Source organism: Pseudophryne corroboree, chromosome 2 (assembly GCF_028390025.1).
Source record: "Pseudophryne corroboree isolate aPseCor3 chromosome 2, aPseCor3.hap2, whole genome shotgun sequence".
NCBI classification, from domain to species: Eukaryota; Metazoa; Chordata; class Amphibia; order Anura; family Myobatrachidae; genus Pseudophryne; species Pseudophryne corroboree.
Window position 1 is genome coordinate 425161183 of NC_086445.1, and position 26837 is coordinate 425188019.

Consider the following 26837-nt stretch of genomic DNA (forward strand, 5'->3'; position numbering starts at 1 on the left):
TGCAATAACACAAAATGCATAACAAAAAAGAATGATAAGTCTAAAGGTGCGTACACACCAGATCGATATCGGAACTAAGTGGCCAATTCGGACACATTGTTCACGATATCGCCCAGTTGTATGCACAATGTCGCTGACTATGTGCGCTCCCATGCGACATCGCCTGTGAGGGCCATGCTGCCAAATGCAGCATGGCCCCTGCCGTCGCACCATCGCTCCCGACATAGGCCAGCGTCTATGCACTTGTCAATGTCGGGGGGGTACCGCTGCAGACAATATCGCATCAAAGCGATATTGTTCTGATGTGTAAATAGCTTTAGGGGTAAATTTACTAACACTTCTAATAGTGAAAAGAGGCGATGTTACCCATACAAACAAATCAGATTCTCTCGCCTTTTTCACTTTTAGAAGCTTTAGTAAATTTACCCCCTAAAGACCAAATCTGATGAACATCAGTATTTAAAAAAGTGTAGCACAGCTGTGAATGTGGTAAATCATAATTTCATCAGAATAGACGGACAATAATTAGCCCACTGGTCGGTGAGAGTCCCTCATACTCACAATTGAAAAATACATATTGTACTTATATCAGGAAAGCTGCACACTTGTTAGTAATACATAACACTGTATCAAAGCTTCAGTTAGTTGTTAGTAATAGAAAAAGCTTCCTCTTGCCAGACAAAGACCACCAGTGCACTAAAGCAAATCAACTGTGGCAAGAAAGAATTGCCTTCACTTCAACAGTGACTGCCAAACTGCGGGCAAGGATCACTCACACCATGACAAGTGAGGTGCATGTATTTGGCAGGCATGCTACCAGTGGTCTCATATATGGCACTACACTACATTGCTTCACAGGAAGCCACCCCCTTCCCCCCCAAGTACTGACAGCAGATGAAAAAACAGCGATTGCATATGGTGAGATCTACTCACAGCGAGATGGCTTCTTGCCCGCAGCTTGTCTGTCATATTGTTGAAGTGAGTGTAATGCTTTTCTCACCACAGCTGATTTTGTTAAATGATCTATAGTGTCTGGCCGGAGGAAGCTTTTCCTATCGCTAACAACTAGCCGAAGCATCAATATTCATGCATTAATAACAAGTGTACAGCTTGCTTTATTTTATTACAATACTAGCTGTTCTACCCATTCTTCGCACGGGAGTTTCTGATTTTCATATACATGAGTGTTAATAATTTGGTAACTCTATAGAGATGTACATTTGAGATGTGTTAATGTAGATAAATATTAATCCATGGTTCTTGGCGTTACCCGAGGAGCACCCATAGCAGATACAGTAAAAAGTGACAGGACCATTTTTGTAGTTATTAAATTCTACCACCTGGAGGTGCAATTCAAATTTTGATCTGATTGTCCGTTTGGGCGTTATCATTCCCGCAACATAAACCACGCATCGGTAATGACGTCATTATGTCAACCCCCTTTTCATGCCCTTAGGAGAGGTATATTAACATTCTAATTACGTAGTTTTCCTATCTGAAGAATACCTATGTTACATTTCAGCATCCTAACATATCGGGAAGTAAGAGAATTAGTGATGAGTCAGTCAGTCAGTCAGTGAGGGCTTTTGCATTTATATATATATATAGAGATGTACTTTCAATTGCACTGTAATATATGAGTGAATCTCAAGAACCAATGGATCAAATACTGTCCAATTTGAGGGGTGACAGTTTGATGATAGATTGAATTACCACATTCACAGCTGTGCTACACTTTTTAAATACCTACAGTATGTTCATCAGATTTAGACTTTGGGCATTAGGATTAAGGTTGGTTATATTTTTAGATTTACATATATGAATATGTGTTCTGTATGACTGCATTTCAAACTGTATTATAACAAGTTACTAGGGCCTTAAAAAAAAGGAAAAAAGATATGTTATACATGTTACTACAGTATTTTGATGGACAATTGTAGACCTAATTAAAAGCAAATCTCAGAATACAGTATATGTTCCTTTTAATAGAAAACCAATTCCAAAAAACCCAGACGGTCAGACATATTGATCATGTAGACTGTAACTTCAGTCACATGATGACCACATCCAACTCTATGTACAGTGATGGCCTGACTACTTTTGGACGCAATGGCAGGACATTTGGCCACTCATGACTTTTGATGTTATGGACAAATCTGACAAATATCTGGGGTACGGCCTGCTTTTAAGTAAACTGAAGAATCCAGTGCTTTATATGCTTTTAGAATTCAAGATACTCTTATCTAAAATACAGAAGGAAATGAGTATCAAGCACTGCATAACCGAAGACAAAAACCATGGGTCATCTGAAAGACAAAAGGATCTACAAATATTACCTAAAGTCATTTTTTCTGGTTGATGTGTGTGTGATGCTTCATTAGTATGCATTTCAGAGTCTGGCTCTGTGCTGTCTGAGGTAAAATTGAAACAAACAAGAAATGAAGGCTGTAAAAAAGGAAAAATTCAGTCACAGAAACACAAATACTGTTAATTAGTAAAGGATAATAATTTTACCAGATTCCATGAGTGGCGCTTCAGTGCTAGGGAAAGGTTTTGGGTGAAATGATGCAGTTTCTTTTGGAACTGGAACAAAGAGTAGAATTTACACTCAGCTTCCAGGCAGTTGAATTCAAGATGGAATGAATTTGTATGTTAGGAGGAGAAAGCAAAGTTGACTCTGGAACATGAATCGAATTAACCTGTGAAAGAAAAACTGAGGCGGTTCTAGAGAATTTCAAATATTGCCCTGTTTACCAAGTAGAGAATACAAAGTAATGCAAACTGTGTAAATTAGTAATAACATACTGTACATTGTTTAATATATTGTATCTGCACAGACAGGAGCAACACAAATACTGTACAAAGTAATTTTTTTTGTCAAGAAACCGTTTTATGGGGAACCTGCATGAGGAAAGTAAAGGACGGATGAGGGGACCATGCATTAAGGCTGGTGTCTCTACTTGCAGCTCCTTAGGTAACAATACACAAGAGAATTTGCCGGTACTTCAGTTAAGTCATATGAGATTCAAACTGTAGCAGGTGCTATTCACATATAGCAACCAAAATGCTTGGCAAATGTTTTAAGCCAGGAAAGACACCAGAGGGGACTCAATTTCTTAATGTAGGTGACCCCACAGTAAGTTTCTTACCCTTGTCCCTCAATACTGGGCTACAATCAATTTTGGGGGGTACCATTAAAACAAGCTGTATTTAATGTTGCATACAATTACCCAAAACATCTACTAGACCATAACATAGCAACCAAAATGCTTGGCAAATGCTTTAAGCCAGGAAAGGCATCAGAAGGGACTCAATTTCTTAATGTAGGGTGACCCCACAGTAAGTTTCTTACCCTTGTCCCTCAAAGCTGGACTACAATAAATTTTTGGGGGTACCATTAAAACAAGCTGTATTTAATGTTGCATACAATTACCCAAAACATCTAGTAGACCATAACATTGTTACAACATTATACTACATAAAACAAATCCAACATGCAGAGCTAGGTAATTGATAAGAAAGGTGTTTCACCACAGGTGATGGCAATCATACATTACCAGAAAAGTCCAGGAACAGAGCATTTTCTCCCTCATAGAGAGGGTCAGGTAGGCAAGTATGGCAGAATCATACGTTTTGTGTCATAGCTTGGTAACATTAAACATCACAAGAGTTAACTGTCCGGCATTCCATCTAGATATGTTTAACCCAGCTTGTTATTAAGACTGCTTTCAACAATTTGACTACTCATATCAAAATAATCCTCATATTCACTAGTATTCATATTCATGTTAAGGTGTAGCATGCTACCTTTAAGCATACCTCCCAACATGACCCTCTCCAGGGGGGACAGAATGTTCTGCTCCTGGACTTCCCTCTGAATTTATGATTGCCCTCACCTGTGGTGAAACACCTTTCTTATTCATTAACCTGTTCAACACAGGTGCCGGCAATCATAAATTAAGAGAGAAGTCCAGAAGCAGAGCATTGTGTCCCTCCTGAAGAGGGTCATGTTGGGAGGTATGTTTAAGGCAAGTATCATTTTATAGTAATAACAGATCTCAGTGGCAAGAACATCATTGCAGGGATTCCACTTTCACTATTTCTCAAGAAAAGTGCTGTTATATGCATAACATAGCTATCAAACAAACATATAAATACCAAAACACACATAAAATAACAGTGTATATTAACTATGCTCTATAAGATATAGAGTTACACAAGCGTCTAATAACATGCACTTACCTATGGTGTATCTCAGACACCTGCAATTACAGGTTGAGTATCCCTTATCCAAAATGCTTGGGACCAGAAGTATTTTGGATATCGGATTTTTCCGTATTTTGGAATAATTGCATACCATAATGAGATATCATGGCGATGGGACCTAAGTCTAAGCACAGAATGCATTTATGTTTCATATACACCTTATACACACTGCCTGAAAGTAATTTTAGCCAATATTTTTTATATCTTTGTGCATTAAACAAAGTGTGTATACATTCACACAATTCATTTATGTTTCAAATACACCTTATACACACAGCCTGAAAGTCATTTAATACAATACTTTTAATAACTTTGTGTATTAAACAAAGTTTGTGTACATTGAGACATCAGAAAACAAAGGTTTCACTATCTCACTCTCACTCCAAAAATTCTGTATTTTAGAATATTCCGTATTTCCGAATATTTGGATATGGGATACTCAACCTGTACCACTTAAACATGCCTATGAATTTCCTAATTATGAAGTCGCTGATAGAGAAATGTAGCTAATATCACAATGTTACTCTTCAAATAAAAATAATGACCAATACCAAGCACCAATTAGGGGGGTTTCCAGTTGCCCTGGAGCCATAAAGTACTCAAAACTTTAAGCTCCATTTCTGATTTTAAGAATTCACTACTGCAGCTGCAGTACTGACTCTACATATGATAAGGGACGTCAACGTGTAACAATAATGCCCAATATGGAGCCGCTGTGCATTCCCAGCTCCTCCCATGGGATTTTGCATATCTCACAAGGCAGCGTGCAGATTCCAGAGGTGAGCTGCACTGTGTGGTCTTTTATTTAATTTACATTCCACTCAGTGTTCATCATTTATATCCCCTAAAGCAGGCAATCCCAACCTCGGTCCTCAAGGCACACCAACAGTTCAGGTGCTAATGATATCCAGGCTTGAGCACAGGTGATTTAATTAGTACCTCAGTTAATTTGATTTAACCATCTGTGCTGAAGCCTGGATATCACTAAAACCTGCACTGTTAATGGGCCTTGAGGACAAAGGTTGGGAATGCCTGCCCTAAAGCAAAGTTACATTTTGAATACTAGCAATCAGACTGCACAAAAAATAAATATATTTTTTATTTAGCATCATATCTACTAATTAATCTAGAATGTAATTTAAGCACTTGTAAAGGAAAAAGATTTCCAAAGTAGATAATTATGTCCCAATGCACCAACTTATCAGGCCCACACACAGTGATATTTGTGTTAGGTGCGATTTGAGCCTATACAATGGGGGTAATTCAGAGTTGATCACAGCAGCAAATTTGTTAGCAGTTGGGCAAAACCATGTGCACTGCAGGTGTGGCAGATATAACATGTGCAGAGAGAGTTAGATTTGGGTGGGTTATACTGTTTCTGTGCAGGGTAAATACTAGCTGCTTTATTTTTACACTGCAATTTAGATATCAGTTTGAACACACCCCACCCAAATCTAACTCTGTCTGCACATGTTACATCTGCCCCCCCTGCAGTGCACATGGTTTTACCAAACTGCTAACAAATTTGCTGCTGCGATCAACTCTGAATTAGGCCAATGGGGGTAATTCTGAGTTGATCGCAGCAGGAATTTTGTTAGCAGTTGGGCAAAACCATGTGCACTGCAGGGGAGGAAGATATAACATGTGCAGAGAGAGTTAGATTTGGGTGTGGTGTGTTCAATCTGCAATCTAAATTGCAGTGTAAAAATAAAGCAGCCAGTATTTACCCTGCACAGAAACAAAATAACCCACCCAAATCTAACTCTCTCTGCACATGTTATATCTGCCCCCCCCCCCCCTGCAGTGCCAAGTCCCCCCCAGTACCAGATATGCTCCCAGTGCCAGGTATACATGCCCCCCCAGTGCCAGATATGCTCACAGTGCCAGGTATACATGCCCCCCCAGTGCCAGATATCCCCCAGTGCCAGGTAAAAATGCCCCCCCCAGTGCCATATATCCACCAGTGCCAGGTATACATGCCCCCCCAGTGCCAGATATCCCCCAGTGCCAGGTATATATGCCCCCCTGTGCCAGATATGCCCCCAGTGCCAGATATCCCCCAGTGCCAGGTATACATGCCCCCCAGTGCCAGATATCCCCCAGTGCCAGGTATACATGCCCCCCCAGTGCCAGATATCCCCCAGTGCCAGGTATATATGCCCCCCTGTGCCAGATATGCCCCCAGTGCCAGGTATACATGCCCCCCCAGTGCCAGATATCCCCAGTGCCAGGTATATATGCCCCCCTGTGCCAGATATGCCCCCAGTGCCAGATATCCCCCAGTGCCAGGTATACATGCCCCCCCAGTGCCAGATATCCCCCAGTGCCAGGTATATATGCCCCCTGTGCCAGATATGCCCCCAGTGCCAGATATCCCCCAGTGCCAGGTATACATGCCCCCCAATGCCAGATATCCCCCAGTGCCAGGTATACATGCCCCTCCCCAGTGCTAGATATCCCCCAGTGCCAGGTATACATGCCCCCCCAGTGCCAGATATCCCCCAGTGCAAGGTATACATGCCCCCCCAGTGCCAGATATCCCCCAGTGCCAGGTATAACATGCCCCCCCAGTGCCAGATATCCCCCAGTGTCAGGTATACATGTGTCCCCCCCTCCTCCCCTGCTCACCGCTGCCATCTGTCTGTGTGAGGGGAGGAGAGCGCAGCCTGCGCCTCTCCTTCCCCTCAGTCTCCGGCGGGTGTCTCAGCGGTGCGAGCTCTGATTGGCTCAGGGATCGGCGCTGAATTAAACTGAGACACCCGCCGGAGACTGAGGGGAAGAAGAGGCGCAGGCTGCGCTCTCCTCCCCTCACATCAGCGGCGGTGCGGCGGGGACAGCGGGTGCGGTGGGGAGCAGCAGAGGGAGGGAGGGAAGAGGAGCGGCGGCCCGTCAGTGTGGGTACGGCGTACCCACGGCTAAATTCTTACGGGTACGCCGTACCCCCACACTTGCACCACTGGATAAAGGCACCAGCCAATCAGATCCTAACTGTTCATTTACATATTGGACCTGATTGGCTGGTGCCTTTATCACCTTGCACATATCCATGGTTTATCACTTCCTTATGCCTTCTCCAGGTTAATACATCTGCCCCAATATTAGATAATATTGCAACAATGTGAATAAGGAACACTTTGTTTTAAAATGTTATAGCCTGAGATTTTCAGGCAAAAGCATGATATCTGTGATTTAGCCTTTAGATTTAAAGCGGCAAAAAGGTAAAACCATGATGGTTTTGTCTTTTAAATTGTTGATACTTTAAATCTCGCCGCTGAATCACTGCAATCTTGCTGGTGCCTGCAATGCATAGATTTTTGCATTTGTGCCTTTGGAACTCAATTAAACTGGTTATTTTCAATAAAATAACTTGACTAAAAAAAGTGTTTGTTACAGGGTTTTTGCAGCAAGTCATTTGCTGCAAAATCAAGCATTTGGAAACCTCTAGAAATGCTGTGTTTGCCACTGAATATAGTAAATACAGACACAAACTAAAGAGCTCAAAATACATTAATGTTAAGAAGTGCAGAAAAAAATGACAAACAAAATGACAAAACAAATCGATGATGATCACCAATGTTGCAGATTTTTCCTTAAGCCTCATTGAGATATTTCTGTACCGCAATTATCAGTGATATGTGCAGTTGTACATCGACAATAATTAAATACCCTTCTTACAGAAGTTTCTTGAGATTGCATTGAGCTGCGGGGACCTTAATAGCAAGAGAATAAAAGCTATACTTCAATTTTTAATGTAAATCTAGTTGTCAATTAAATTAAGTGCAACAAGTTGCGTCCATGAGTAAGTGCGGCTATATGCCACACTTACACTTCGGTAGGACTCTCAGAGTTTTGTTGACAGCCCTATAGGGCTGTGTACAAAAAACCCACAAGTCTAGGGCGAGACTGGGTCGTTGACAGCTTTTCCATGATGTTACAAAAGAAACTCGCCTTCCTTGCATCTACTTGAATGGACGACCCAATGTCTAACTGAATGTTGTGAATTTATACAGATTACAGAACATTATACCAGGTGGAGAAGGTGGAACTTCGATGCTTTTGTGTTTAGTAGTAATATGCGGACCTCCAGTGAATGCTGAAAGAAAAATTCCAAAAACAGACATTCATTTTCCCCTTTTTAACTGTGGGAAACACATGCTTTTACTTGTAACGGAAAAAAATGCTTATTTAGAAACAAGTGAGGTAGATATATCAAAGTAACAGAAAATTCAGAGTTGAATTCTCTTATTTTCTTATTTTCAATAAAAAGGAAACTTGAAGCCAATGGTTGTCACGACTTTAAAGCTTATGGATTTTTGTACAGACTAAGAGTAGAGCAGTTGTGTACATTGAGTCTAATGTACATATTCCACAGCTTTTACAAGGCTTCAAAATAATCCCACTGACTTCACTACATGTAATGAAGCCATTTAGCCTTGATATCTCTGCCTCAATGCTTCCAGTAGTGCAGTGTGCGGAAGCAAAAGTAGCAGTTCATTCCTGCCTTATACAAGTATTCTTACAGACACAGTCACAATTTCTGTACTTCACAGAAGTAAGAGAATTGCCCTTACTGCATGTGTCACTACAGAATACCCAGCAAGCAGGCAATTTCCTAATAAGAAGAGCCAGGCTAATTAGAAGGTCATTCAGTGGATGCTATTGCAGAAAGAGGAATGTGACTGCAGTCAAGCCGTGATACTTTTCGAAGTATAATGGATGGATTGTGTGATTTTAAGCAGAGAAATATGCTGAAATGAATGATGTCTAATGCAATGATACAGAAGCACTAACACTACTAGTCTATGAAAAACAAGCATTACCAGTTGTGGTTTGTGCATGGGTTTGAGAGGGCAGGACACTTTGTTTGGCTGGGATATTTTGGCTTGTTGTAGCTGGAAAAAATACCAATATTAGTTGATTTGTGTTATACTGTAATAGAAAAATGCCTCTATCCAATAATCTACTCCAAGGCCTAGTATATACAACAGTGACAACAGTAATATTTTACATGATGTAGAGCAACATACAACTCGTTGCTACCATTCAAACTGCAAATTTGTTTTTGGCTTAATGTAAAAATGTCACTTCCCAATTTTGACAGTATACTTCTGTGGTACATCGTATGTTAAAGACAAGTTGTGGTTAAAACTAGTTACAGTATGCTGCAATCTCATTACTCCCATGTGCTGTCTAGAACCTGCTTATGCCTATTTAGTAATTAAGTGTGTAACAACCAAAAAAGATAATTAACAGAAGCTTGGTGGCTTTATAAGGAGTTTAATATATGTATGGCTCCACTGCACTATAAAAAAAAAATAATATAGCACTAAAATAGACTATCCTTATTGCTAAGATCAACATTCTGTCTTCATAATGTACTACATTTTAATTACTTTACAGTTGCCCATTTACGTATATTATTTCAAAAATATATAAACAGACATTTGGGAACCTGAACAAAATAAAAAAATAATAATTCTAAGCCAATATCAACAATTTCACAGGACACAATATTTTTCTAAGGAACCAACTAAAGTAACTCAATCTTAAGTGCATGATGACCCATCTTTATAAACACATGATGCTAATAAATGCTTCTTTTTAATGTTAGTTTTTATTGCATTTTAGTCATAAAAATAGGAGGGATCCAGAAAAGAAAACTAAGCGAAGGAGAACAAAACAGGGGGTTCAGATGTGCAAATCCCATACAGTCACTGAAAACAGCAAAACAGACAGGTTATGAAAAAGGATTCGATACTAAATGGCATATTCAATTAGCTGCTGTGTTTATCCCGTGGCTAATTACCGCTCCATGCTGATTCAATTAGCAGAGATTAACCTGTGCATTAGTCCCCAAGAAAAGTCAGCAGAGAAAAAGGCACCAATGAGAGTTGACGCACAGGGAAAGAACACAGAGGGAACAAGATATGACAGTAGTGTCATAAACCTCCAGGCCTGTACATTTGGTACTCCATTCGGACACTAAGGGGTTAAGGTTTTTGTTGAGAGGGATATGGTTTATGTGGTCAAGGTAATTGATTGGTTGGTTAGTGGTTTTGGGGAGGTGTTATGGGCATTCTGGGAGCTGCATGATTATAGGAGGGCCTCTTTGCTTCTGGACGTTTGATATCCCGCTCTCCCCTTTTTGTCTTGGTTCATGTTGTATAGCCTAGTGCACAGGTTCTCAAACTAGGTCCTCAGGACCCCACACGGTGCATGTTTTGCAGGTCTCCTCACAGAATCACAAGTGACATAATTAACTCCACCTGTGCACCTTTTAAAATGTGTCTGTGATTAATGAATACACCTGTGCACCTGTTGGGTTACCTGCAAAACATGCACTGTGGTGGGTCCTGAGGACCGAGTTTGAGAACCACTGGCCTAGTGTTTTCCAGTTGTGTCTGCTTTGGGTTGTGGCTGGTGTCAGAACAGTCGATGATGTTGTTGCGAACATTTATGGTTATTGCCCTGTTCCATCCACGGTGAGGGGTTTAGGCGTGGATTTCAGTATTGGGCAGGGGCCACTACCGTTCCAGGTGGGGATTTTTACTTCACCGCGGATGGACAGTCGCCTCAAGTCAATGGCGATGTGAGCGGTTAGCCTGATCGCTTGGTCATTTTGCCCTGCAAGGGTTAGGCAGTAGGTCATTCCCTTGCAAGTTGTTAGGTCAAGGATGGTGGCAGAAGGCCTCACCCTTGTTGAGGTGGACTGTAAAATTAACCTAAACTAAAATCATCCTAAATAAAAAGCTGACCCCTTTCACCACCAATTTCAGTTGTCCGTGTCATTATTCTATTGGTTAAGATCGTGTGAATGGAGTGCAAATGTATCGGCCAATAGAGAGTTTAAAGACATTGATTCAGCAGTTTACATGGAATCAGGGAGTTTCCATGTGTTAATCCTTGATTTTCAGCTAAGGGAAAAGGCTATTTAATTGAATATCATTTACAAACCTGGCACGCCAATTAGCTAATGACTCAATATGCCCCTATGTGATTGAGTTAAGACAGGATAAAGCATACCATTAGTATGGTATAAGTCATTCTAAGCCACTGCCTAAAGAAATAGATGTTTCCCTGATCTGCCAGTTACAAATGCATGTTGCATGTCACCTAAACCATTTGCTTATAAATACTTGATAAGACAAGGATAAACAGGATGTGAATCTAAGACATAAATTACAAATATGATATACAAATAAATGTATATTATTAATGCAAGATGCACAAACTGTCTCGCATTATAATGCAACATGATGGTAAGACTTTCCTAGCCAATTTATTTACATTTTTTAAAATTATATTCCACATACAGTATATTTTCACTTGTACTTAGTAAATCAATTTACAAGCACTGCTTACTGTATTCACTGCACACATGAGCAACAGCAATTCCGGGATATCATTCATTAAATGGAAACTAAGATTTTAAAAATATATAAATAAATAGGATTTCTTTATTAAAAGATATAGGGGTATATTCAATTAGGGTCGAAAGCTGCCGTCTGTCGAAAAGACGGCAGTTTTCGACTTTTTAAGGTCGATTCATGATTCGACCTATTCAGTCCCCGCTATTTTTATTCGACAAGTCGGGGAATTCGACTTGTTGAATAGTACGTGAATGGGCGGTATAGCTGCCGATTCACATACTTTTGAGGGAAACGGGGCAAAATTTGACAGGATTTGGCCCCATTTCCGACCATCTCAGTCCGACATAAAAAAATGTCAGACTGAGATGAGGGACCTTAGAGGAGGAGAGGGGGCAGAGTCGCGGGACAGCCGTGGGCAGACAGGGGAGAGCAGCGCTACAGCACAGCGCTGCAGGAGGGTGTGTCACAGCCGCACTGCTTATGGCAGCATACACCCGGCGGGTGGACACTGCCGTGAGGTCTGGCGGCTGTGACACATCCTTCTGCAGTGCTGCTGTAGCGCTGCTCTCCTCCGTCTGCCCGTGGCTCTCCCCGCTGGTCTTCCCCCTCTCCTCCGCTCACAGGTCTCATCTCAATTCGACATTTTTTAAAGTCGAATTGAGATTGGATTGAATAGGGGTTGTCGGATCCATTCCGACAAATGCATGTCGGAATGGATCCGACCCTAATTGAATATACCCCATACTGTGAATTTCATAAAAAAGGGTCCCAGCAGCATCAAATCAATCCTGAACTGGGTGTAACATTCAATTGCTGGGCCTCCTACCCAAAGTTAGGGGGAAAGGCACACTAATGCTGCCAAGCCATCCACTAAACGCCCCCTTCCTCTGCTTATCAGAGCATGCACGCTGGTCAACTCATGAGCAGTGAGGAAGAGCAGACGGGGTGCCTCTGCAGCAGGGAAAATACCATTGCTGGTCCCACTGCAACCCCAACCATTGAAAAATGTTCTGCGACTGTATATATCTATATTTTAACAGCTTTTTTATTTACCATTTACAAAAAATATTATAAAAATATAATTTACCATAGTGAGCTTGCAGCTCTCCCAAGCTGGATACTGTAGTAGGAACATAAATAGACTGCTTCTCATTTGCAGCTAAAAAAAACAATAATATTTTTGAGTGATAAGTTTATACCTTTACAGTAGGAGAGGATGATGGAGTAAAAAGACACAAAAGAGCGGTGTTATCGTTGTGAATGAGACTGGCAGGCATCCAATGCAACTATTGTTATAGTATCACTGGTATTTTGCTGAAGCCAATAAGTATTCTGCTTTTCAACCATCATTATTAAAGTAAATTATTGAAGTACTATTGTGTTTATAGAGACATTTGGTGCCACCACCTAGAAAGCTCCACATGTTAAAAATGCTGGCTGTCAATTTGGGTTGACCTAGTGACATAATTGAGGTCATTTTTAATCCAATATGGCTGCCTTCATGTATATAGGTTAAGTGTACACTTACAAATAATAATTGAGTAAGAGACCAAAGAATCCTAATTTAAAGATTACCAAGATACATTGAAATCGAATTAACATGCTGCCTACAGTATCTAATTCTAAATATTTTTTGTACCGTAATGCAAGTTATAAAATGGTTTGTTTTGTTGCCAAGATATATCATATGGAACAGAGAGCCATCAGGCAATAAAAAAAAAAAAAAATGACTGTTTCAAATGTGAAGATGCTAATTAGGTGAGATGAAAGTCATGCTTGTCTTTACCTAGGGTTGTCCTGCGCGTTTTGAGAGGTAATTGAATGTTCCCTTTTGACATAAAAGTAGATATCGACTGCACCCCTGGTGAAAAACCATAGCTAAATCAGAAGTACTGTACATAATATGGTGTTTGTTATAAATGTACAATATAAATTTAACTACGCTATTCATTGAAAAATGAATACCAAGTTGCAAAAACAAGTTAGAAGTACAGATGAAGAGATTTTCATGGTGATAGAAGCTCAAGTAAAGTATTTTCTAATTTATAAGTGGGTTGTGTATGATTTGAAACAATCATTCAATCCAGTATTATTGGAGAAACAAATATGTAAACTGTCATCTTTGATTAGAGGCGAGATGTTATGTAAAGTCAATAAAAAAATCTACCTATGTATACTAATGGATAAAAAAAAAGAAAGCTATTCCCGGTTTAATTTTTTGGGAAGATTTCCTAAAAAATTAAAAGTGGACCAGTAATCGGGGGAAGTGGGGCAGTGGGTGCAAAAGAAATGCTTTGTGAATCTTACTCTTTATTGCTGTACAATATGCCTACAATTCTAATGATAATGATATTATACCCACTATCTGGTCCTGCCTTCAGATTCTTTACAATATGCAACTAAATGATCTGAAGAGTTCACAATAAGCTTGAACAGATGCTCTTAAGAATTTGAATACCTTAACATCTATAAAAATGGCCTATGCTTTGAAGTTTGCTACCATCCCTCTACAAATTTGGATGAGTACCAAAAATACCACTTGCACACTTAGGTACAGTATATACTAATATATATCTATATATATATATATATATATATATATATATAGATATATATATATATATATATATATAGATATAGATATATATACATACACAATAGGACTTTAATCACCTCTGCAATGAACAGATTAAACTGGATAATTGGAAGGGATAGTAAAATGACTCTTACATTAAGTATAGATTTATTTTTAATTAAGGAAAATGTCCTTTGTATTGATGAAGTAATCAATGTTTTAATGTAACTTACAGGTTGCTACAGTTTATCAGAATCTTTGATATGTTAAATTATATGTTCTGCACCTCTACCAGCACGTACTGATCATTGCTTTATTAAGCTGTTGCTTTTCTTTCATCATTAGTCTTTTGACCATACATAAAATAAAGTTTGTCAAGAATAAAAAATGCTAAATATATCCAGTTCTGACCATTTGCTGCAACATTTACAGGACACATACATTTGTGAATGTAGCTATACGCCTAAGTGCATAATGAAACACAGGATACAAACGAAAAGCGTCAGAGCAAAAGCATAAAGTTGATCTAACTTGACCAGACAAGCTATAAAATGTAGACTATAACAGGTGCCTTTACCAGGAGCTGTCCTGTGTATTTGGAGAGGTAAGTCTGTGCTCAGTTGTGACACATCAGTAGGCATTTGCTGGATTCCTGCTGAAAAAGCCATCAAGGAATCAGATGACATCAAAATAACTGAAAACTAATCCGTGTTTTAAACACTACAACTGTAAGTACTAGAAAATGTAGTTGCTATTGAACTTTTACAAAATTTGGAAAAATAGGATTTTAATTACCAGTAAATCATTTTCTCGTAGTCCGTAGAGGATACTAGGAATCCATTTAGTACCATGGGGTATAGACGGGTCCACTAGCAGCCTTGGGCACTTTAAGAATTTGATTGTGTGCGCTGGCTCCTCCCTCTATGCCCCTCCTACCAGACTCAGTCTAGGAAACTGTGCCCTAGGAGGCGGACATACTTTGAGAGAAGGATAGATAAGAAAAGTGGTGAGATTACGAACCAGCACACACAGAACAATAGGAAAGCCATGCTGACAAAACATGAAACATGAACAGTAACAGCTGGACAAACCAGAATACTTAACCAAGTAACAGCGCAGGAAGAACGAAGCACCGGGCGGGCGCCCAGTATCCTCTACGGACTACGAGAAAAGGATTTACAGGTAGGTAATTAAAATGCTATTTTCTCTTATGTCCTAGAGGATACTGGGAATCAATTTAGTACCATGGGGAAGTACCAAAGCTCCCAAACCGGGTGGGAGAGTGCTGAGGTTCCTGCAGAACTGACTGCCAAACTGAAGGTCCTCAGAGGCCAAAGTATCGAGCTTTGCAAATGTGTTCGAACCTGACCAAGTAGCTGCTCGGCAGAGCTGTAAAGCCGAGACGCGCCCGGGCAGCCGCCCAAGTAGAACCCACCGACCTAGTAAAGTGGGCCTGTAGAGATTTTGGAATCGGCAATCCTGCCATGGAATAAGCATGCTGGATCGTGAGCTTGATCCAGCATGCAATAGACTGCTTTGTAGCGGGACACCCACTTTTATTGGGATCATAGAGAATGAACAGCGAGTCTGCTTTTCTGTGACGAGCTGTTCTCTTTACATACACCTTCAAAGCCCTCACAATATCCAAAGACCTTGAAGTAGCAGAGGTTTCCGTCACAGCCGGAACCACAATAGGTTGGTTGATGTGAAAAGCGGACACCACCTTAGGAAGAAATTGCTGACGAGTTCTGAGTTCAGCTCTGTCCTCATGGAAAATTAAGTAGAGACTCTTGTGAGACAATGCCCCTAGTTCCAACACATGTCTTGCTGAGGCCAAGGCCAACAGTATGATGGCCTTTCACGTAAGGTACTTTACGTCCACCTCCTGTAACTGTTCAAACCAATCTGATTGAGGGAACTGCAGCACCAAATTCAGATCCCAAGGTGCCGTAGGAGGCCCAAAGGGAGGTTGGATGTGCAGAACACCTTTCAAGAACGTCTGGACCTCAGGGAGAGAAGCCAATTGTTTCTGAAAGAAAATAGACAAAGCCGAAATCTGGACTTTAATAGAAGGTAGGCGTAGGCCCACATCCACTTCCGACTGCAGAAAAAGCAGGAGACGTCCCAGATGAAATTCCGCCGCAGAATATTGTCTGCTCTCACACCAAGAGACAAACTTTTTCCATATACAGTAGTAATGTTTAGACGTTACCCCTTTCCTGACTTGGATCATAGTCGGGATGACCTTGTCAGGAATCCCTCTCCTGGCTAGGATTAGCCGTTCAACCTCTGTGCCGTTAAACGTAGCCGCAGTAAGTCTTGATAGACGAACGGGCCCTGTTGCAGAAGATCCTCGCGAAGAGGCAGAGGCCACGGATCTTCGAGGAGCATCTCCAGAAGGTCCGCATACCAGCCTCCTTGGCCAGTCCGTGTACCAGGTCCGTGTGGCCTGCTTGGCCAGTCTGGAGCAATGAGTATTACTTGAACCTTTTCCCTTCTTATTCTTTTTAGAATTCTTGGGATCAGAGGAAGTGGAGGAAACACGTACACCATCTGGTAGACCCACGGAGTTGTCAGAGTGTCTACTGCCACTGCTTGTGGGTCTCTCAACCTGGAACAATACCGCTTGAGCTTCTTGTTGAGACGAGAGGCCATCATGTCGATTTGTGGATATCCCCACCGATGTGTCAAGCACCTGAACACTTCAGGGTGAAGGCTCCACTCCCCCGGGTGCAGGTCATGTCTGTTGAGGAAGTCTGCTTCCAAGTTGTCTACTCCCGGAATGAAGACCGCCGATAATGGATCTGCTGGATCTGCTCATAGTGAAGGCCCGCCCCCTCAATGGCGCGCGGTCTTCCCACTTTTTTATACTTGCTGAGGTGATTTTTAGTGCTAAAAATGGAGTCAGCGACCTTTAAAGTCTATAATGCCAGCCTGGGTACTGTGTACACCCGTAGTTCGCTCCCTCAGAAGCGGTGTGTCCACACTGTGTACTGAGTCTGGAGACTCCGCTACACCCGTAGAAGCCGTGCGTCCCATAATGGCCGGCGACCTGCTAATTGGGACGCCGGCTTAGTACTCACCAATCTTCTATCTGGCTCTATTAGGGGTGGCGACGTGCTGCGGGAATGTACGCTTGCCGTGGTGGAGCGTGCATATAGTTCCTTCGGGAGCTATGTCCTGTCAGCAGGGAACGGGACCATTAACCCTTCAAGAGGTTGGGCCGTTTCCCCCCCCCCTAAGTCCCACGAAGCAGTCAGGCTGGTTCCAAACAGCCTGCCTGAAAATAACAAACAGATAAAATAAATGCAGAAAACTCTTCAGGAGCTTCCAGCGATGTGACCAGCTCCCCTGGGCACATTTTCTAAATGGAGTCTGGTAGGAGGGACATAGAGGGAGGGGCCAGCGCACACTATCAAATTCTTAAAGTGCCAAAGGCTCCTAGTGGACCCGTCTATACCCATGGTACGAAATGGATTCCCAGTATCCTCTAGGGCGTAAGAGAAAGACCCCCCCCCCAAATAAAATAAAAGGGCTCTGAGTGTGGTGAAGACCAATAGGAAGTTATGAGCTCCTATCAGCCCTGGATGTGCACAAGCAATATGCTCCACATCATTTATATGGGTCTACTACGCTTGCCCAGCTGTCGGGATCCCGGACATCAGAATGCCGGCAGTGGGGCGAGCGCAAAAGAGCCCCATGCGGGCACTGTGGCGCGCTACATGCGCCACGCTATTTAATCTCATGGACACCCCAAGAGAGAAAATAGTTGTCGGTATTCCGGCGCCAGTATGCTGAGCGCCAGGATCTCGACAGCCGGGATATCGAGTGCCACCCCATTTATATGACTACTTACCATAGTACATATCATTTTTTATTTTTTTTATATATTTACTATACACTTCCAGTAACACACAACATGCCCCACAATCCAAGTATTTTAATTGTGCACAGGCAGCCTAACGTGCCAATTGTTTTTCTATAAACAGCATCTCTTTAACATATATATTTTTGAATGTTATTGGTGGCTTATTTATGTAATCCAGATTTGACTTTCCTTTTAAATCATACTTTCCCAACTGGGAAACCACAAAGGCTCACCAAGGCCAGTCTACACATCTTGATGATTTTGGTTTTCTTCATCTTGTTATTTCTATATTTAAAAGATAATTAAATCATTTTGATGATAGTGGCATCTGAGAATGTTTGACTTACTGTATTTTAGCCGAAAACATGTGTACTCTTTGTTTATCCAACAGTAAGAGTCCTCGCTGACAAAGCTTACCGACTTTTCCCTTTCAGATTCCCAGTCAGGGGGATGATAAAATCACATTAAGCTTATGGCCATTTATTATCACTCTACATAATTCATGTCCCTCATAGGCCTTGAGAACCTTCATGCCCCTTTATATGGCATCAGATCTGAGAACCTTATTACAGTCATGTCTCTTTACATGCAACTAATTGTGGATCAGCCTTATGACTCTTTGTATGCCACAAATGCCAGAGCCCCCTCATGCCTCTTTATAGGTCACTAATACTAGAGCCTCCTCATGTCATGCCCATTAAAATGCCACCAGTTCATCAGAGAGAGCACCTTTATGTGCCAGTGATCTTATACCAGTCCAGATCCCCCTAAAGTCATACCATCTTTATATGCAGATGAATCAGAGAGCCTGTGCACCTTCAGTTAAACACCCTATATTTAAAAAAAACCTAATTTCTCAGCATGCCATATCCAGGACTTCAATGCTCAATTTCCCGTACTACATTCAGTAGTATAGCAATAACCAATCACAATCAAGCTTTCTATAGCTTTGATATAACTTGAAGATGGTTTATTATAGGCAGAAATTATTTTTGGTATTTTTCAGATCATCTACCCAAGAGAAAATAGGTAAAACTTGTTTTATACTAATAGTAATGAGAATAACGAAGATGTTTTACCCATAGTGCTCCTCTGCCTGATGAGAAATTTACTAGAGCTCACATCGGGTACATCTGTAGATGTGGGATACATCCCTGCTGAAACAAAAAAGCTATCATTCTAATATTTGAAATATCATTTGATATATTTATGAAACCCTTTGAGGACACTTGAAAATGTAAAAAATTTCTCTACAGTTTACTGTTGTCTAAACAATATTTAAAGTTGGGTAGCTGAACACATTCATTGCCATTATTAAAGAAGTATGTAAATCCATGCATAATGGGATTGTGCCTGATGATGATGATGATGATGATGATGATGTTATTAAATAAATAAAAAAATCCCTGTAGAGCAAAGATCAATGCAAAGTTCCAGACAGATAAGAAAGCTTTGATACTATTGTTAAATGTAATGATTTATTTGCATGGTAATAATTTACCTTTTAAATGTCAAAATAATGACCTAGAGGACTAAGTTGAACAACCATGTCATTAGGGATTTAAAGGTTTCCGAAACTACAAGATACAGGTTGAGTATCCCTTATCCAAAATGTTTCGGACCAGAAGTATTTTGGATATCGGATTTTTCCGTATTTTGGAATAATTGCATACCATAGTCAGATATCATGGTGATTCGACCCAAGTCTAAGCACAGAATGCATTTATGTTTCATATACTCCTTATACACACAGCCTGAAGGTCATTTTAGCCAATATTTTGAATAACTTTGTGCATGAAACAAAGTTTGTGTACATTGAGCCATCAGAAAACAAAGGTTTCACTATCTCACTCTCACTCAAAAAATTCCGTATTCCGGAATATTACGTATTTCGGAATATTTGGATATGGGATATTCAACCTGTATATGTAAATTCCACTTAGAATTAATGGAAATCAGCGGAACACTGATGCTTTTTATAGTGATGTAACAATGGGTGTAGTTGCGTGCTATGAGATCTAGGGACAACAACAGTTATTGTTCCAATGGTGACTTTCTGAAATAGGAACTTCTTGAACCTCAAAATGGGGATATAGGCACTGCTTTCAGCCATTTAAGTTATCACAAGCTACAAGCTCAGAATTAGACAATCATTTGCAAAGACCATTTACAAAGTGCACCAGAGGCATCCTGAAACATATCTTGGGTTTGCAATCAGAACTTATTTTTTGATTTTATTTTAAAGTTTCATTTAAAAATAAAAAAATAAACAATTCAGGTGCTAAATCACGGATATTGATTTTGGAGTGCCCATTTCTCTCTAAGGGCATTATCCAATTAGCTGCATTAATTTCACCACGGCTAATGGATTTGTTGGGGGCTATCTTATTAGCCCCGATAGCCAGCAGTTATTGGAGATTATGCCCACTCAGGGCAGATTGCGGAAGGAAGCCCATAGGCTTCTATAGGCTCATCCAAGTCCCAGAGTGCATCACATTCCAGAGCTTGGTACACATGGAAAGTGCAGCTAAAGTCTTTAGTACATCCCAGCCTTAGGGGGCTATTCAGAGATGGATGTAGATCTTGCATCCGCAGCATCATCTGCGTCCATCAATTCACATGCTGGGCCCGGGGCCGCCCAGCACAGGTCAAGGCCGCCAAGCATGTGTGCGCGCCACTCTGCAATGCGTTTGCAAATTAATTGTGAACGTATCAATTTGAGGACGACCGCTGCCTGCTCAGCCTGGCTGCGCTGGCAGGCGGCCCGGTGTAATTTTTTTCTCCCGGTGCGGCTGCGCGTGGCGTCATGTAGCCTACCCAAAAACAGTACGGACAAGCCTGCGTTGTCAGAACCTCGCCCACAAAATGCCACGGCGTCATTCCCCATCGCTCGGAGCGGTCAGTCACTATGCGATCGCATCCTTCTGGAATGCGATCGAATGGTGAAGGGTTGCGCACTATGGCCAGTGCACATGCGCAGACCTGATGCATGTGGCCGCTGCATGCAAACGCAGCGGGCATTTCTGAATAAGGCCCTTAATATGAAACTGCACAGCATATGGTGGAACAAGCACCGCCAGAGACACAGCTGTACATGAAAAAGCTGCAGAGTTCCAAACAGAAACAAAGAAACTATTAACAGCATAGAATGCACAACTCTGCACAGTTTGCAACACTGAATCCGGTGCACAGCGAGAGGGAATGACAAATCCAATGCAGACTTATAATTAGTAAAAGATGTCTAATGAAAATTATTTTAAGCAATGCTACCAGATGCAAGGGCTGGGAATCTGCTAACTGGGTCTCAAAGGGTATCCGGACTCCAGGTCGACAACAAAAAGGTCGACACGCCTAAGGTCGACACCAATTGGTCGACACACCTTATGTCGACATGGACAAAAGGTCGACAGGAACAAGGTCAATATGGAAAAAGGTCGACATGAGTTTTTCACAATTTTTTTCTTTTTTGGAACCTTTTCATACTTAACGATTCACGTGGACTATGATTGGAACGGTAATCTGTGCCGAGCGAAGCGAAGGCACCATGCCCGAAGCATGGCGAGCGAAGCGAGCCATGCAAGGGGACGCGGTGCACTAATTGGGGTTCCCGGTCACTCTACGAAGAAAACGACACCAAAAAACATAAAAAACTCATGTCGACCTTTTTCCATGTCGACCTTGTTCCTGTCGACCTTTTGTCCATGTCGACCCTTTGTCCATGTCGCCCTAAGGTGTGTAGACCAATTGGCGGCGACCTAAGGTGTGTCGACCTTTTTGTTGTCGACCTGGAGTCCCAGACCCGTCTCAAAGATAGCTACATTAGTGGAGCTCAGAAAAATGTTTATTGTGATCTCAACAAGTGACTATTAGAAGCTAAAGGTAGAATGCATGAAGCGGCACACGCAGAGACAGGGGCTCCGAAAGGTGTTCATTTATTCAATTCATCTATTAAACGCTAATTTATCAATGATGGTTGAGATAATATATTTACATGAACAAATCAGGAATACATAAAAGGACATAAACTAATAAAAAAGCAAATTCAGCAAAATAATCTACTTTAATAAATTAATCATAAGCAACCAATATCTGCTAGCTCAATCCACTCCAACAGCTAATTGAACTAGTATAAACAAATTCAAATGAGAAATCTGAGCCCCACTTGAAAAGCAAAAAGCAGTTATGTCATCCAGCAGAGAGCAAAACGTGTTACATGCTGGAGTGGCAGTCTCCGTTTGCAGGGCTGTTTCTAGACAATATGGCTGCCAGTGCTCATGCAAAAAGGTTTGTGGCCTCACTGCATGGAGCATGGTCTTGCAGGAAAAGACTACCTTACATTCCAGTTTTGCACCCTGCACCCCAAGACATTGATCACCACAGGAAAAAACAAATCCTGAGTCATGCCCCTTATTATTAGTCATTTTTCCTCCTTATAGTAATGCCCCCTATACATAATGCCACACACCATAATACCCTTTACACTATATGACTGTGTTGCCCATATGCCCCTTGTGCTGTGGGCGAAGACTAACCATGCTGCCCATATGCCATCACTGAAACCTGGCTCTCATCCTCTGACACCACCTCCCCTGCTGCCCTCTCCTATGGAGGCCTCTCCTTCACCCACTCGGTCAGACCTGATGGCCACCAGGGTGGAGGAGTGGGCATCCTTCTCTCCCCAAACTGCACCTTTCGTGTCATCCCACCTGAGCCCTCCCTCACCTCTCCACCTTTGAGGTCCACACTATACGCCTCTTCTACCCCATTCTCCTCCTTTTGGCATGACCTACATCCTCGGTGACTTTAACATCCCTATTGACATCACTAATGTAGCTTCAACTAATCTTCTTGCCCTACTCCTTTGGACTTTCTCAATGGACCTCTACCCCTACTCACAATCTCGGCCACTCCCTTGACCTGGTCTTCACCCACTGATCTGATCTCTCTGATTTCACTAACTCTTCCTTCCCTCTCTCTGACCACCATCTGCTTTCTTTCACACTCTCATCTTCCCCTCTCCTCTCCACACCCAGACCTACCATCACCAGACACAATCTTGGGTATCTCGACCCCCGCTATCCTGTCCTCCCTCGAGACTTTCCTCTCTCCTCTATCCACATTGACCTTTCCCAACCAGGCAGCCTCCTTCTATAACTGTTCCCTAACCTCTACTCTCGACTCTGTGGCCCCCCTCTCCTCTGTCCCCCTCTGCCTCTCTAAACCCCAACTCTGGAACACCAAAGTAACACTATTCTCATAAAAATGTTCACGCTCCGCTGAACGCTTCTGGAGGAAATCTCACTCTCTGGCAGACTTCCTCCATTTCAAGTTTATTCTCTCCTCCTACAGCTCTGCTCTTTCCCTCGCCAAGCAATCCTTTTTTCAAGTAATCATCTCTTCTCAGTGCTCCAGTCCACGCTGTTTCTTTGAAACTATCAACACTCTCCTTCGCCCCCTCCTCCTCCCCTTCCATCCTCCCTTTCTGCCACTGACTTTGCCTCCTTCATCTCCAAAATTGAGGAAATCCGACATAATATATCCTCCCGTCACTCCTCTGCTGCCCCCCGGCCCACATCATCCTTCCCCTCCACCTATCCCGCCCTGTCCTCTTTCCGTCCCACTACAGACAAGGAAGTCCACTCCCTCATCTTATCCACCCCCCCCCATCAACCAGCCCCCTGGACCCCTGCCCCTCCCATCTTCTTCGCTCTCTCTTCCCCACTGCCTGCTCCCACCTTGATCACTTCTTCAACCTATCACTCTCTACCGGCATCTTTCCCTCACCATTTAAACATGCTCTGGTCTCACCTATTCTCAAAAAATCCTACCTCGACCCTTCATCACCCACTACCTACCGCCCCATCTCTCTTCTCCCATTCGCCTCCAAACTACTTTAACGACTGGTCTACAGCCATCTCACAAGTTACCTCTCTGAAAACTCCATCCTTGATCCACTACAATCTGGCTTTCGTCCACTCCACTCCAGAGACTGCCCTGGTGAAAGTCACCAATGACCTGCTTTCGGCCAAATCCAGGGGCCACTTCTCTCTGCTTATCCTTCTGGACCTCTCTGCTGCCTTTGACACCGTGGATCATCCTCTCCTGCTCTGCACACTCCAAAACATTGGCCTATCTAGCACTGACCTTGACTGGTTTACCTCTTACCTCACTAACCACTCCTTCTCTGTGTCTGCCTCTGGCACCACCTCACACCCTTTCATCCTTCCTGTTGGTGTCCCTCAGGGTTCTGTCCTGGGCCCCTTTTGTTCTCCCTGTACACCTCTTCCCCGGGTGCGCTCATTAACTCCTCTGGCCTTTAATACCACCTCTATGCTGATGACACACAACTCTACCTCTCCTCTCCTGATCTGTCCCCCTCTGTCCTCTCTCAGGTTTCCAGCTGCCTCTCCGCCATCTCCTCCTGGATGGCTAAGTGTTCTCTGAAGCTCAACATGGACAAAACTGAACTCATTATCTTTCCCCCAGCCAGAGTAACACCCCCTACCAATATCTCTATCACTGTTGATAACACCATCATCTCCCCTGTTCCCCAACTATGCAGCTCGGGAGTCACTCTTGACTTCTCCCTCTCCTTTGCACCCCACATCCAAGCTCTGGCACAATCCTGTCGGTTCCAGCTACGCAACATTGCTCGCATCAGGCCATTTCTCTCCCAGAGTGCAACTAAACTTATCATCCACTCACTGGTCATCTCACGGCTCAACTACTGCAATGTTCTCCTCACTGGCCTCACTTGCTCCCCTCCAATCTGTCCTCAATTCCGCAGCTAGGCTTATCTTCCACCCCCACCGCTCCACATCTGCCACTCCCCTTTGACAAAATCTGCACTGGCTCCCATTCCCCTACAGAACCCTCTTCAAACTCCTCACCCTCACATACAAGGCCATCTCTAATTCCACTGCTCCCTACATCTCCAACCTCCTCTCCCTTCATACTCCCTCCTGCCCCTTACGGTCGGCCAATGACCGGCGCCTCTCCTCTACCCTGGTCACTGCTTCCCATGCTCGAGTTCAGGATTTTGCCCGTGCTGCACTCCTTCAGTGGAACACACTCCCCCACTCCATTAGACTCTCCCCGACCTTGCAAAGCTTCAAATGGGCACTGAAAACCCACCTATTCATCAAAGTGTACCCTTCCGATGCATAACCTAGTCCTGAGGCTGCTCCTCCATCCCCCTGCCTCATGCCTTGACCATCTCTGCTTTTGCTTACATCCTGCCATCAGGCTTGCTTGCCATCAGGCTTGCTTGCACCCCATGGCATCTGTCTGTCACCCCTTCCTACTAGATTGTAAGCTTCTCAGAGCAGGGCCCTCTCTTCTCTTGTTGTCGAAACCCTCTTCTCAACACATTTCACTCACAGCCCTCTCCTACTCAGCGACCATCTTTACCCGCTTTTTCTCCAGCTGGGAAAGGCTCATCTCTATCTATGGCTACCAGCTCCTAGTAGTACGCTGATCACTCACTCGCTGCTTACATCTAAGCTGTATTGTGTTTTGAGAATTGTGGTGCTCTTTGTTACCTGTACTCTATTTTTGTTATTTATTTACTGTAATGTTAAGTTTTGTCTCCCTGTGCTGTCCATTGTACAGCGCTGCGAAACACTTGTGGCGCCTTATAAATAAAATGTAATAATAACAATATGCCACACACCGTAATGCCCATTACACGTTCTACCACACACTGTAATGCCCTTTAAACAATATGTCACATACCGTTATGCCCCTTACACATTATGCCCCACAGTAAGGCTACCTACTGTACTTTTAAACTACCTACTCATTGTGAGGGGTTCCATGCCCCCCCCCCCCTCCCTTGGTGCCCGCAGGCATCTGGATTCACTGTTGCATCTTCTCCTGGTGGATCAGTGGTCCAGCTTCTGGGTATTGCTGTTCACGTCTGTGACTTTCCCTGTTACTAGAGGTTCTACTGGACCTCAAGCATCTGTTTCCTCTTAGGTAGTGGCCATTTTGGGAGGGACATTTTCATCAGTATACCATGCTGATGGCCAGACAGCATGGATTTCTACTGCAAATGCACAGCTTGCCCAGTCCTAGAAATGGCCCTGCCCATTATCATCCTGAGCTTTACTTCCTTGTGCCTTTGTACCTGCTTTTCAAGTTGTCTGGATGTGTCCCACGCTGTGCTGCTGCCAGTAGTTATTTGTTTCGGGGCATGAGCACCATCATCTTGTCTTAAGTTAGCTGATTGCTTTCCATCCAATCCTGTACATGTTTCTTGCACATGACTCTAGTAGCCTATCAGCAGCCACAGCACCCTTCTCAAGTCACTCCCTAACCATTGCTCCTAGCCAGAACAAGTTCACTAGTAGCTTTTCTTCCTGGCTCCCACAGAGCGCTTTTCTGTTCCCAGTGTTTGACTACTTCAGACTCCAGTATGCTGCTGAAAATTCCCAACGGCAGTCAATATTGCTGGGCACTTTCACCAGCTTCCAGTGTGCTCCTGTGTTACTCTCAGCGCCAGTCACCATAGCTGGGCACTCACCACAGATCTCAGCATTGCTGTACCTGCTTCTTAGATTTCCTGCTATACCAGAGCATATATCCTATCTCTGCAGTATTGTTTCAGCCTTCCAAATGCCCATCATTTCCAGCCTGCAATCTCAGCTACTGTACAATCACCATTCTTCAATTTCAGCTACAAACACCAAGTACACAACGTTATCAGCCTGCATTGTATACTGATTCAGTACTACTCCATTATAGCAATGTAATGTAC

The 26837-nt window shown here is 42.7% G+C and overlaps 1 protein-coding gene across 27 annotated transcripts in view; it reads right to left on the reverse strand.

Moving 5' to 3' along the window:
* The window catches only part of ABI3BP (ABI family member 3 binding protein), an 860645-nt gene that overhangs the window by 333300 nt on the left and 500508 nt on the right, over positions 1-26837 (reverse strand). For 18 of the 27 annotated variants that reach the window (XM_063953560.1, XM_063953556.1, XM_063953543.1 and 15 more), the window contains 8 exons: positions 19159-19236; positions 14789-14866; positions 13423-13497; positions 12724-12795; positions 9087-9158; positions 8294-8359; positions 2515-2583; positions 2337-2411 (listed from right to left, as the gene is read on the reverse strand). The exons of 1 other annotated variant lie outside the window; for it this stretch is intronic. In XM_063953560.1, coding sequence (XP_063809630.1) covers positions 2337-2411; positions 2515-2583; positions 8294-8359; positions 9087-9158; positions 12724-12795; positions 13423-13497; positions 14789-14866; positions 19159-19236 — 585 coding nt within the window. The remainder of the gene's footprint in view (positions 1-2336; positions 2412-2514; positions 2584-8293; positions 8360-9086; positions 9159-12723; positions 12796-13422; positions 13498-14788; positions 14867-19158; positions 19237-26837) is intronic. 8 more of the 27 variants (XM_063953544.1, XM_063953541.1, XM_063953542.1 and 5 more) reach the window with 8 other exon arrangements.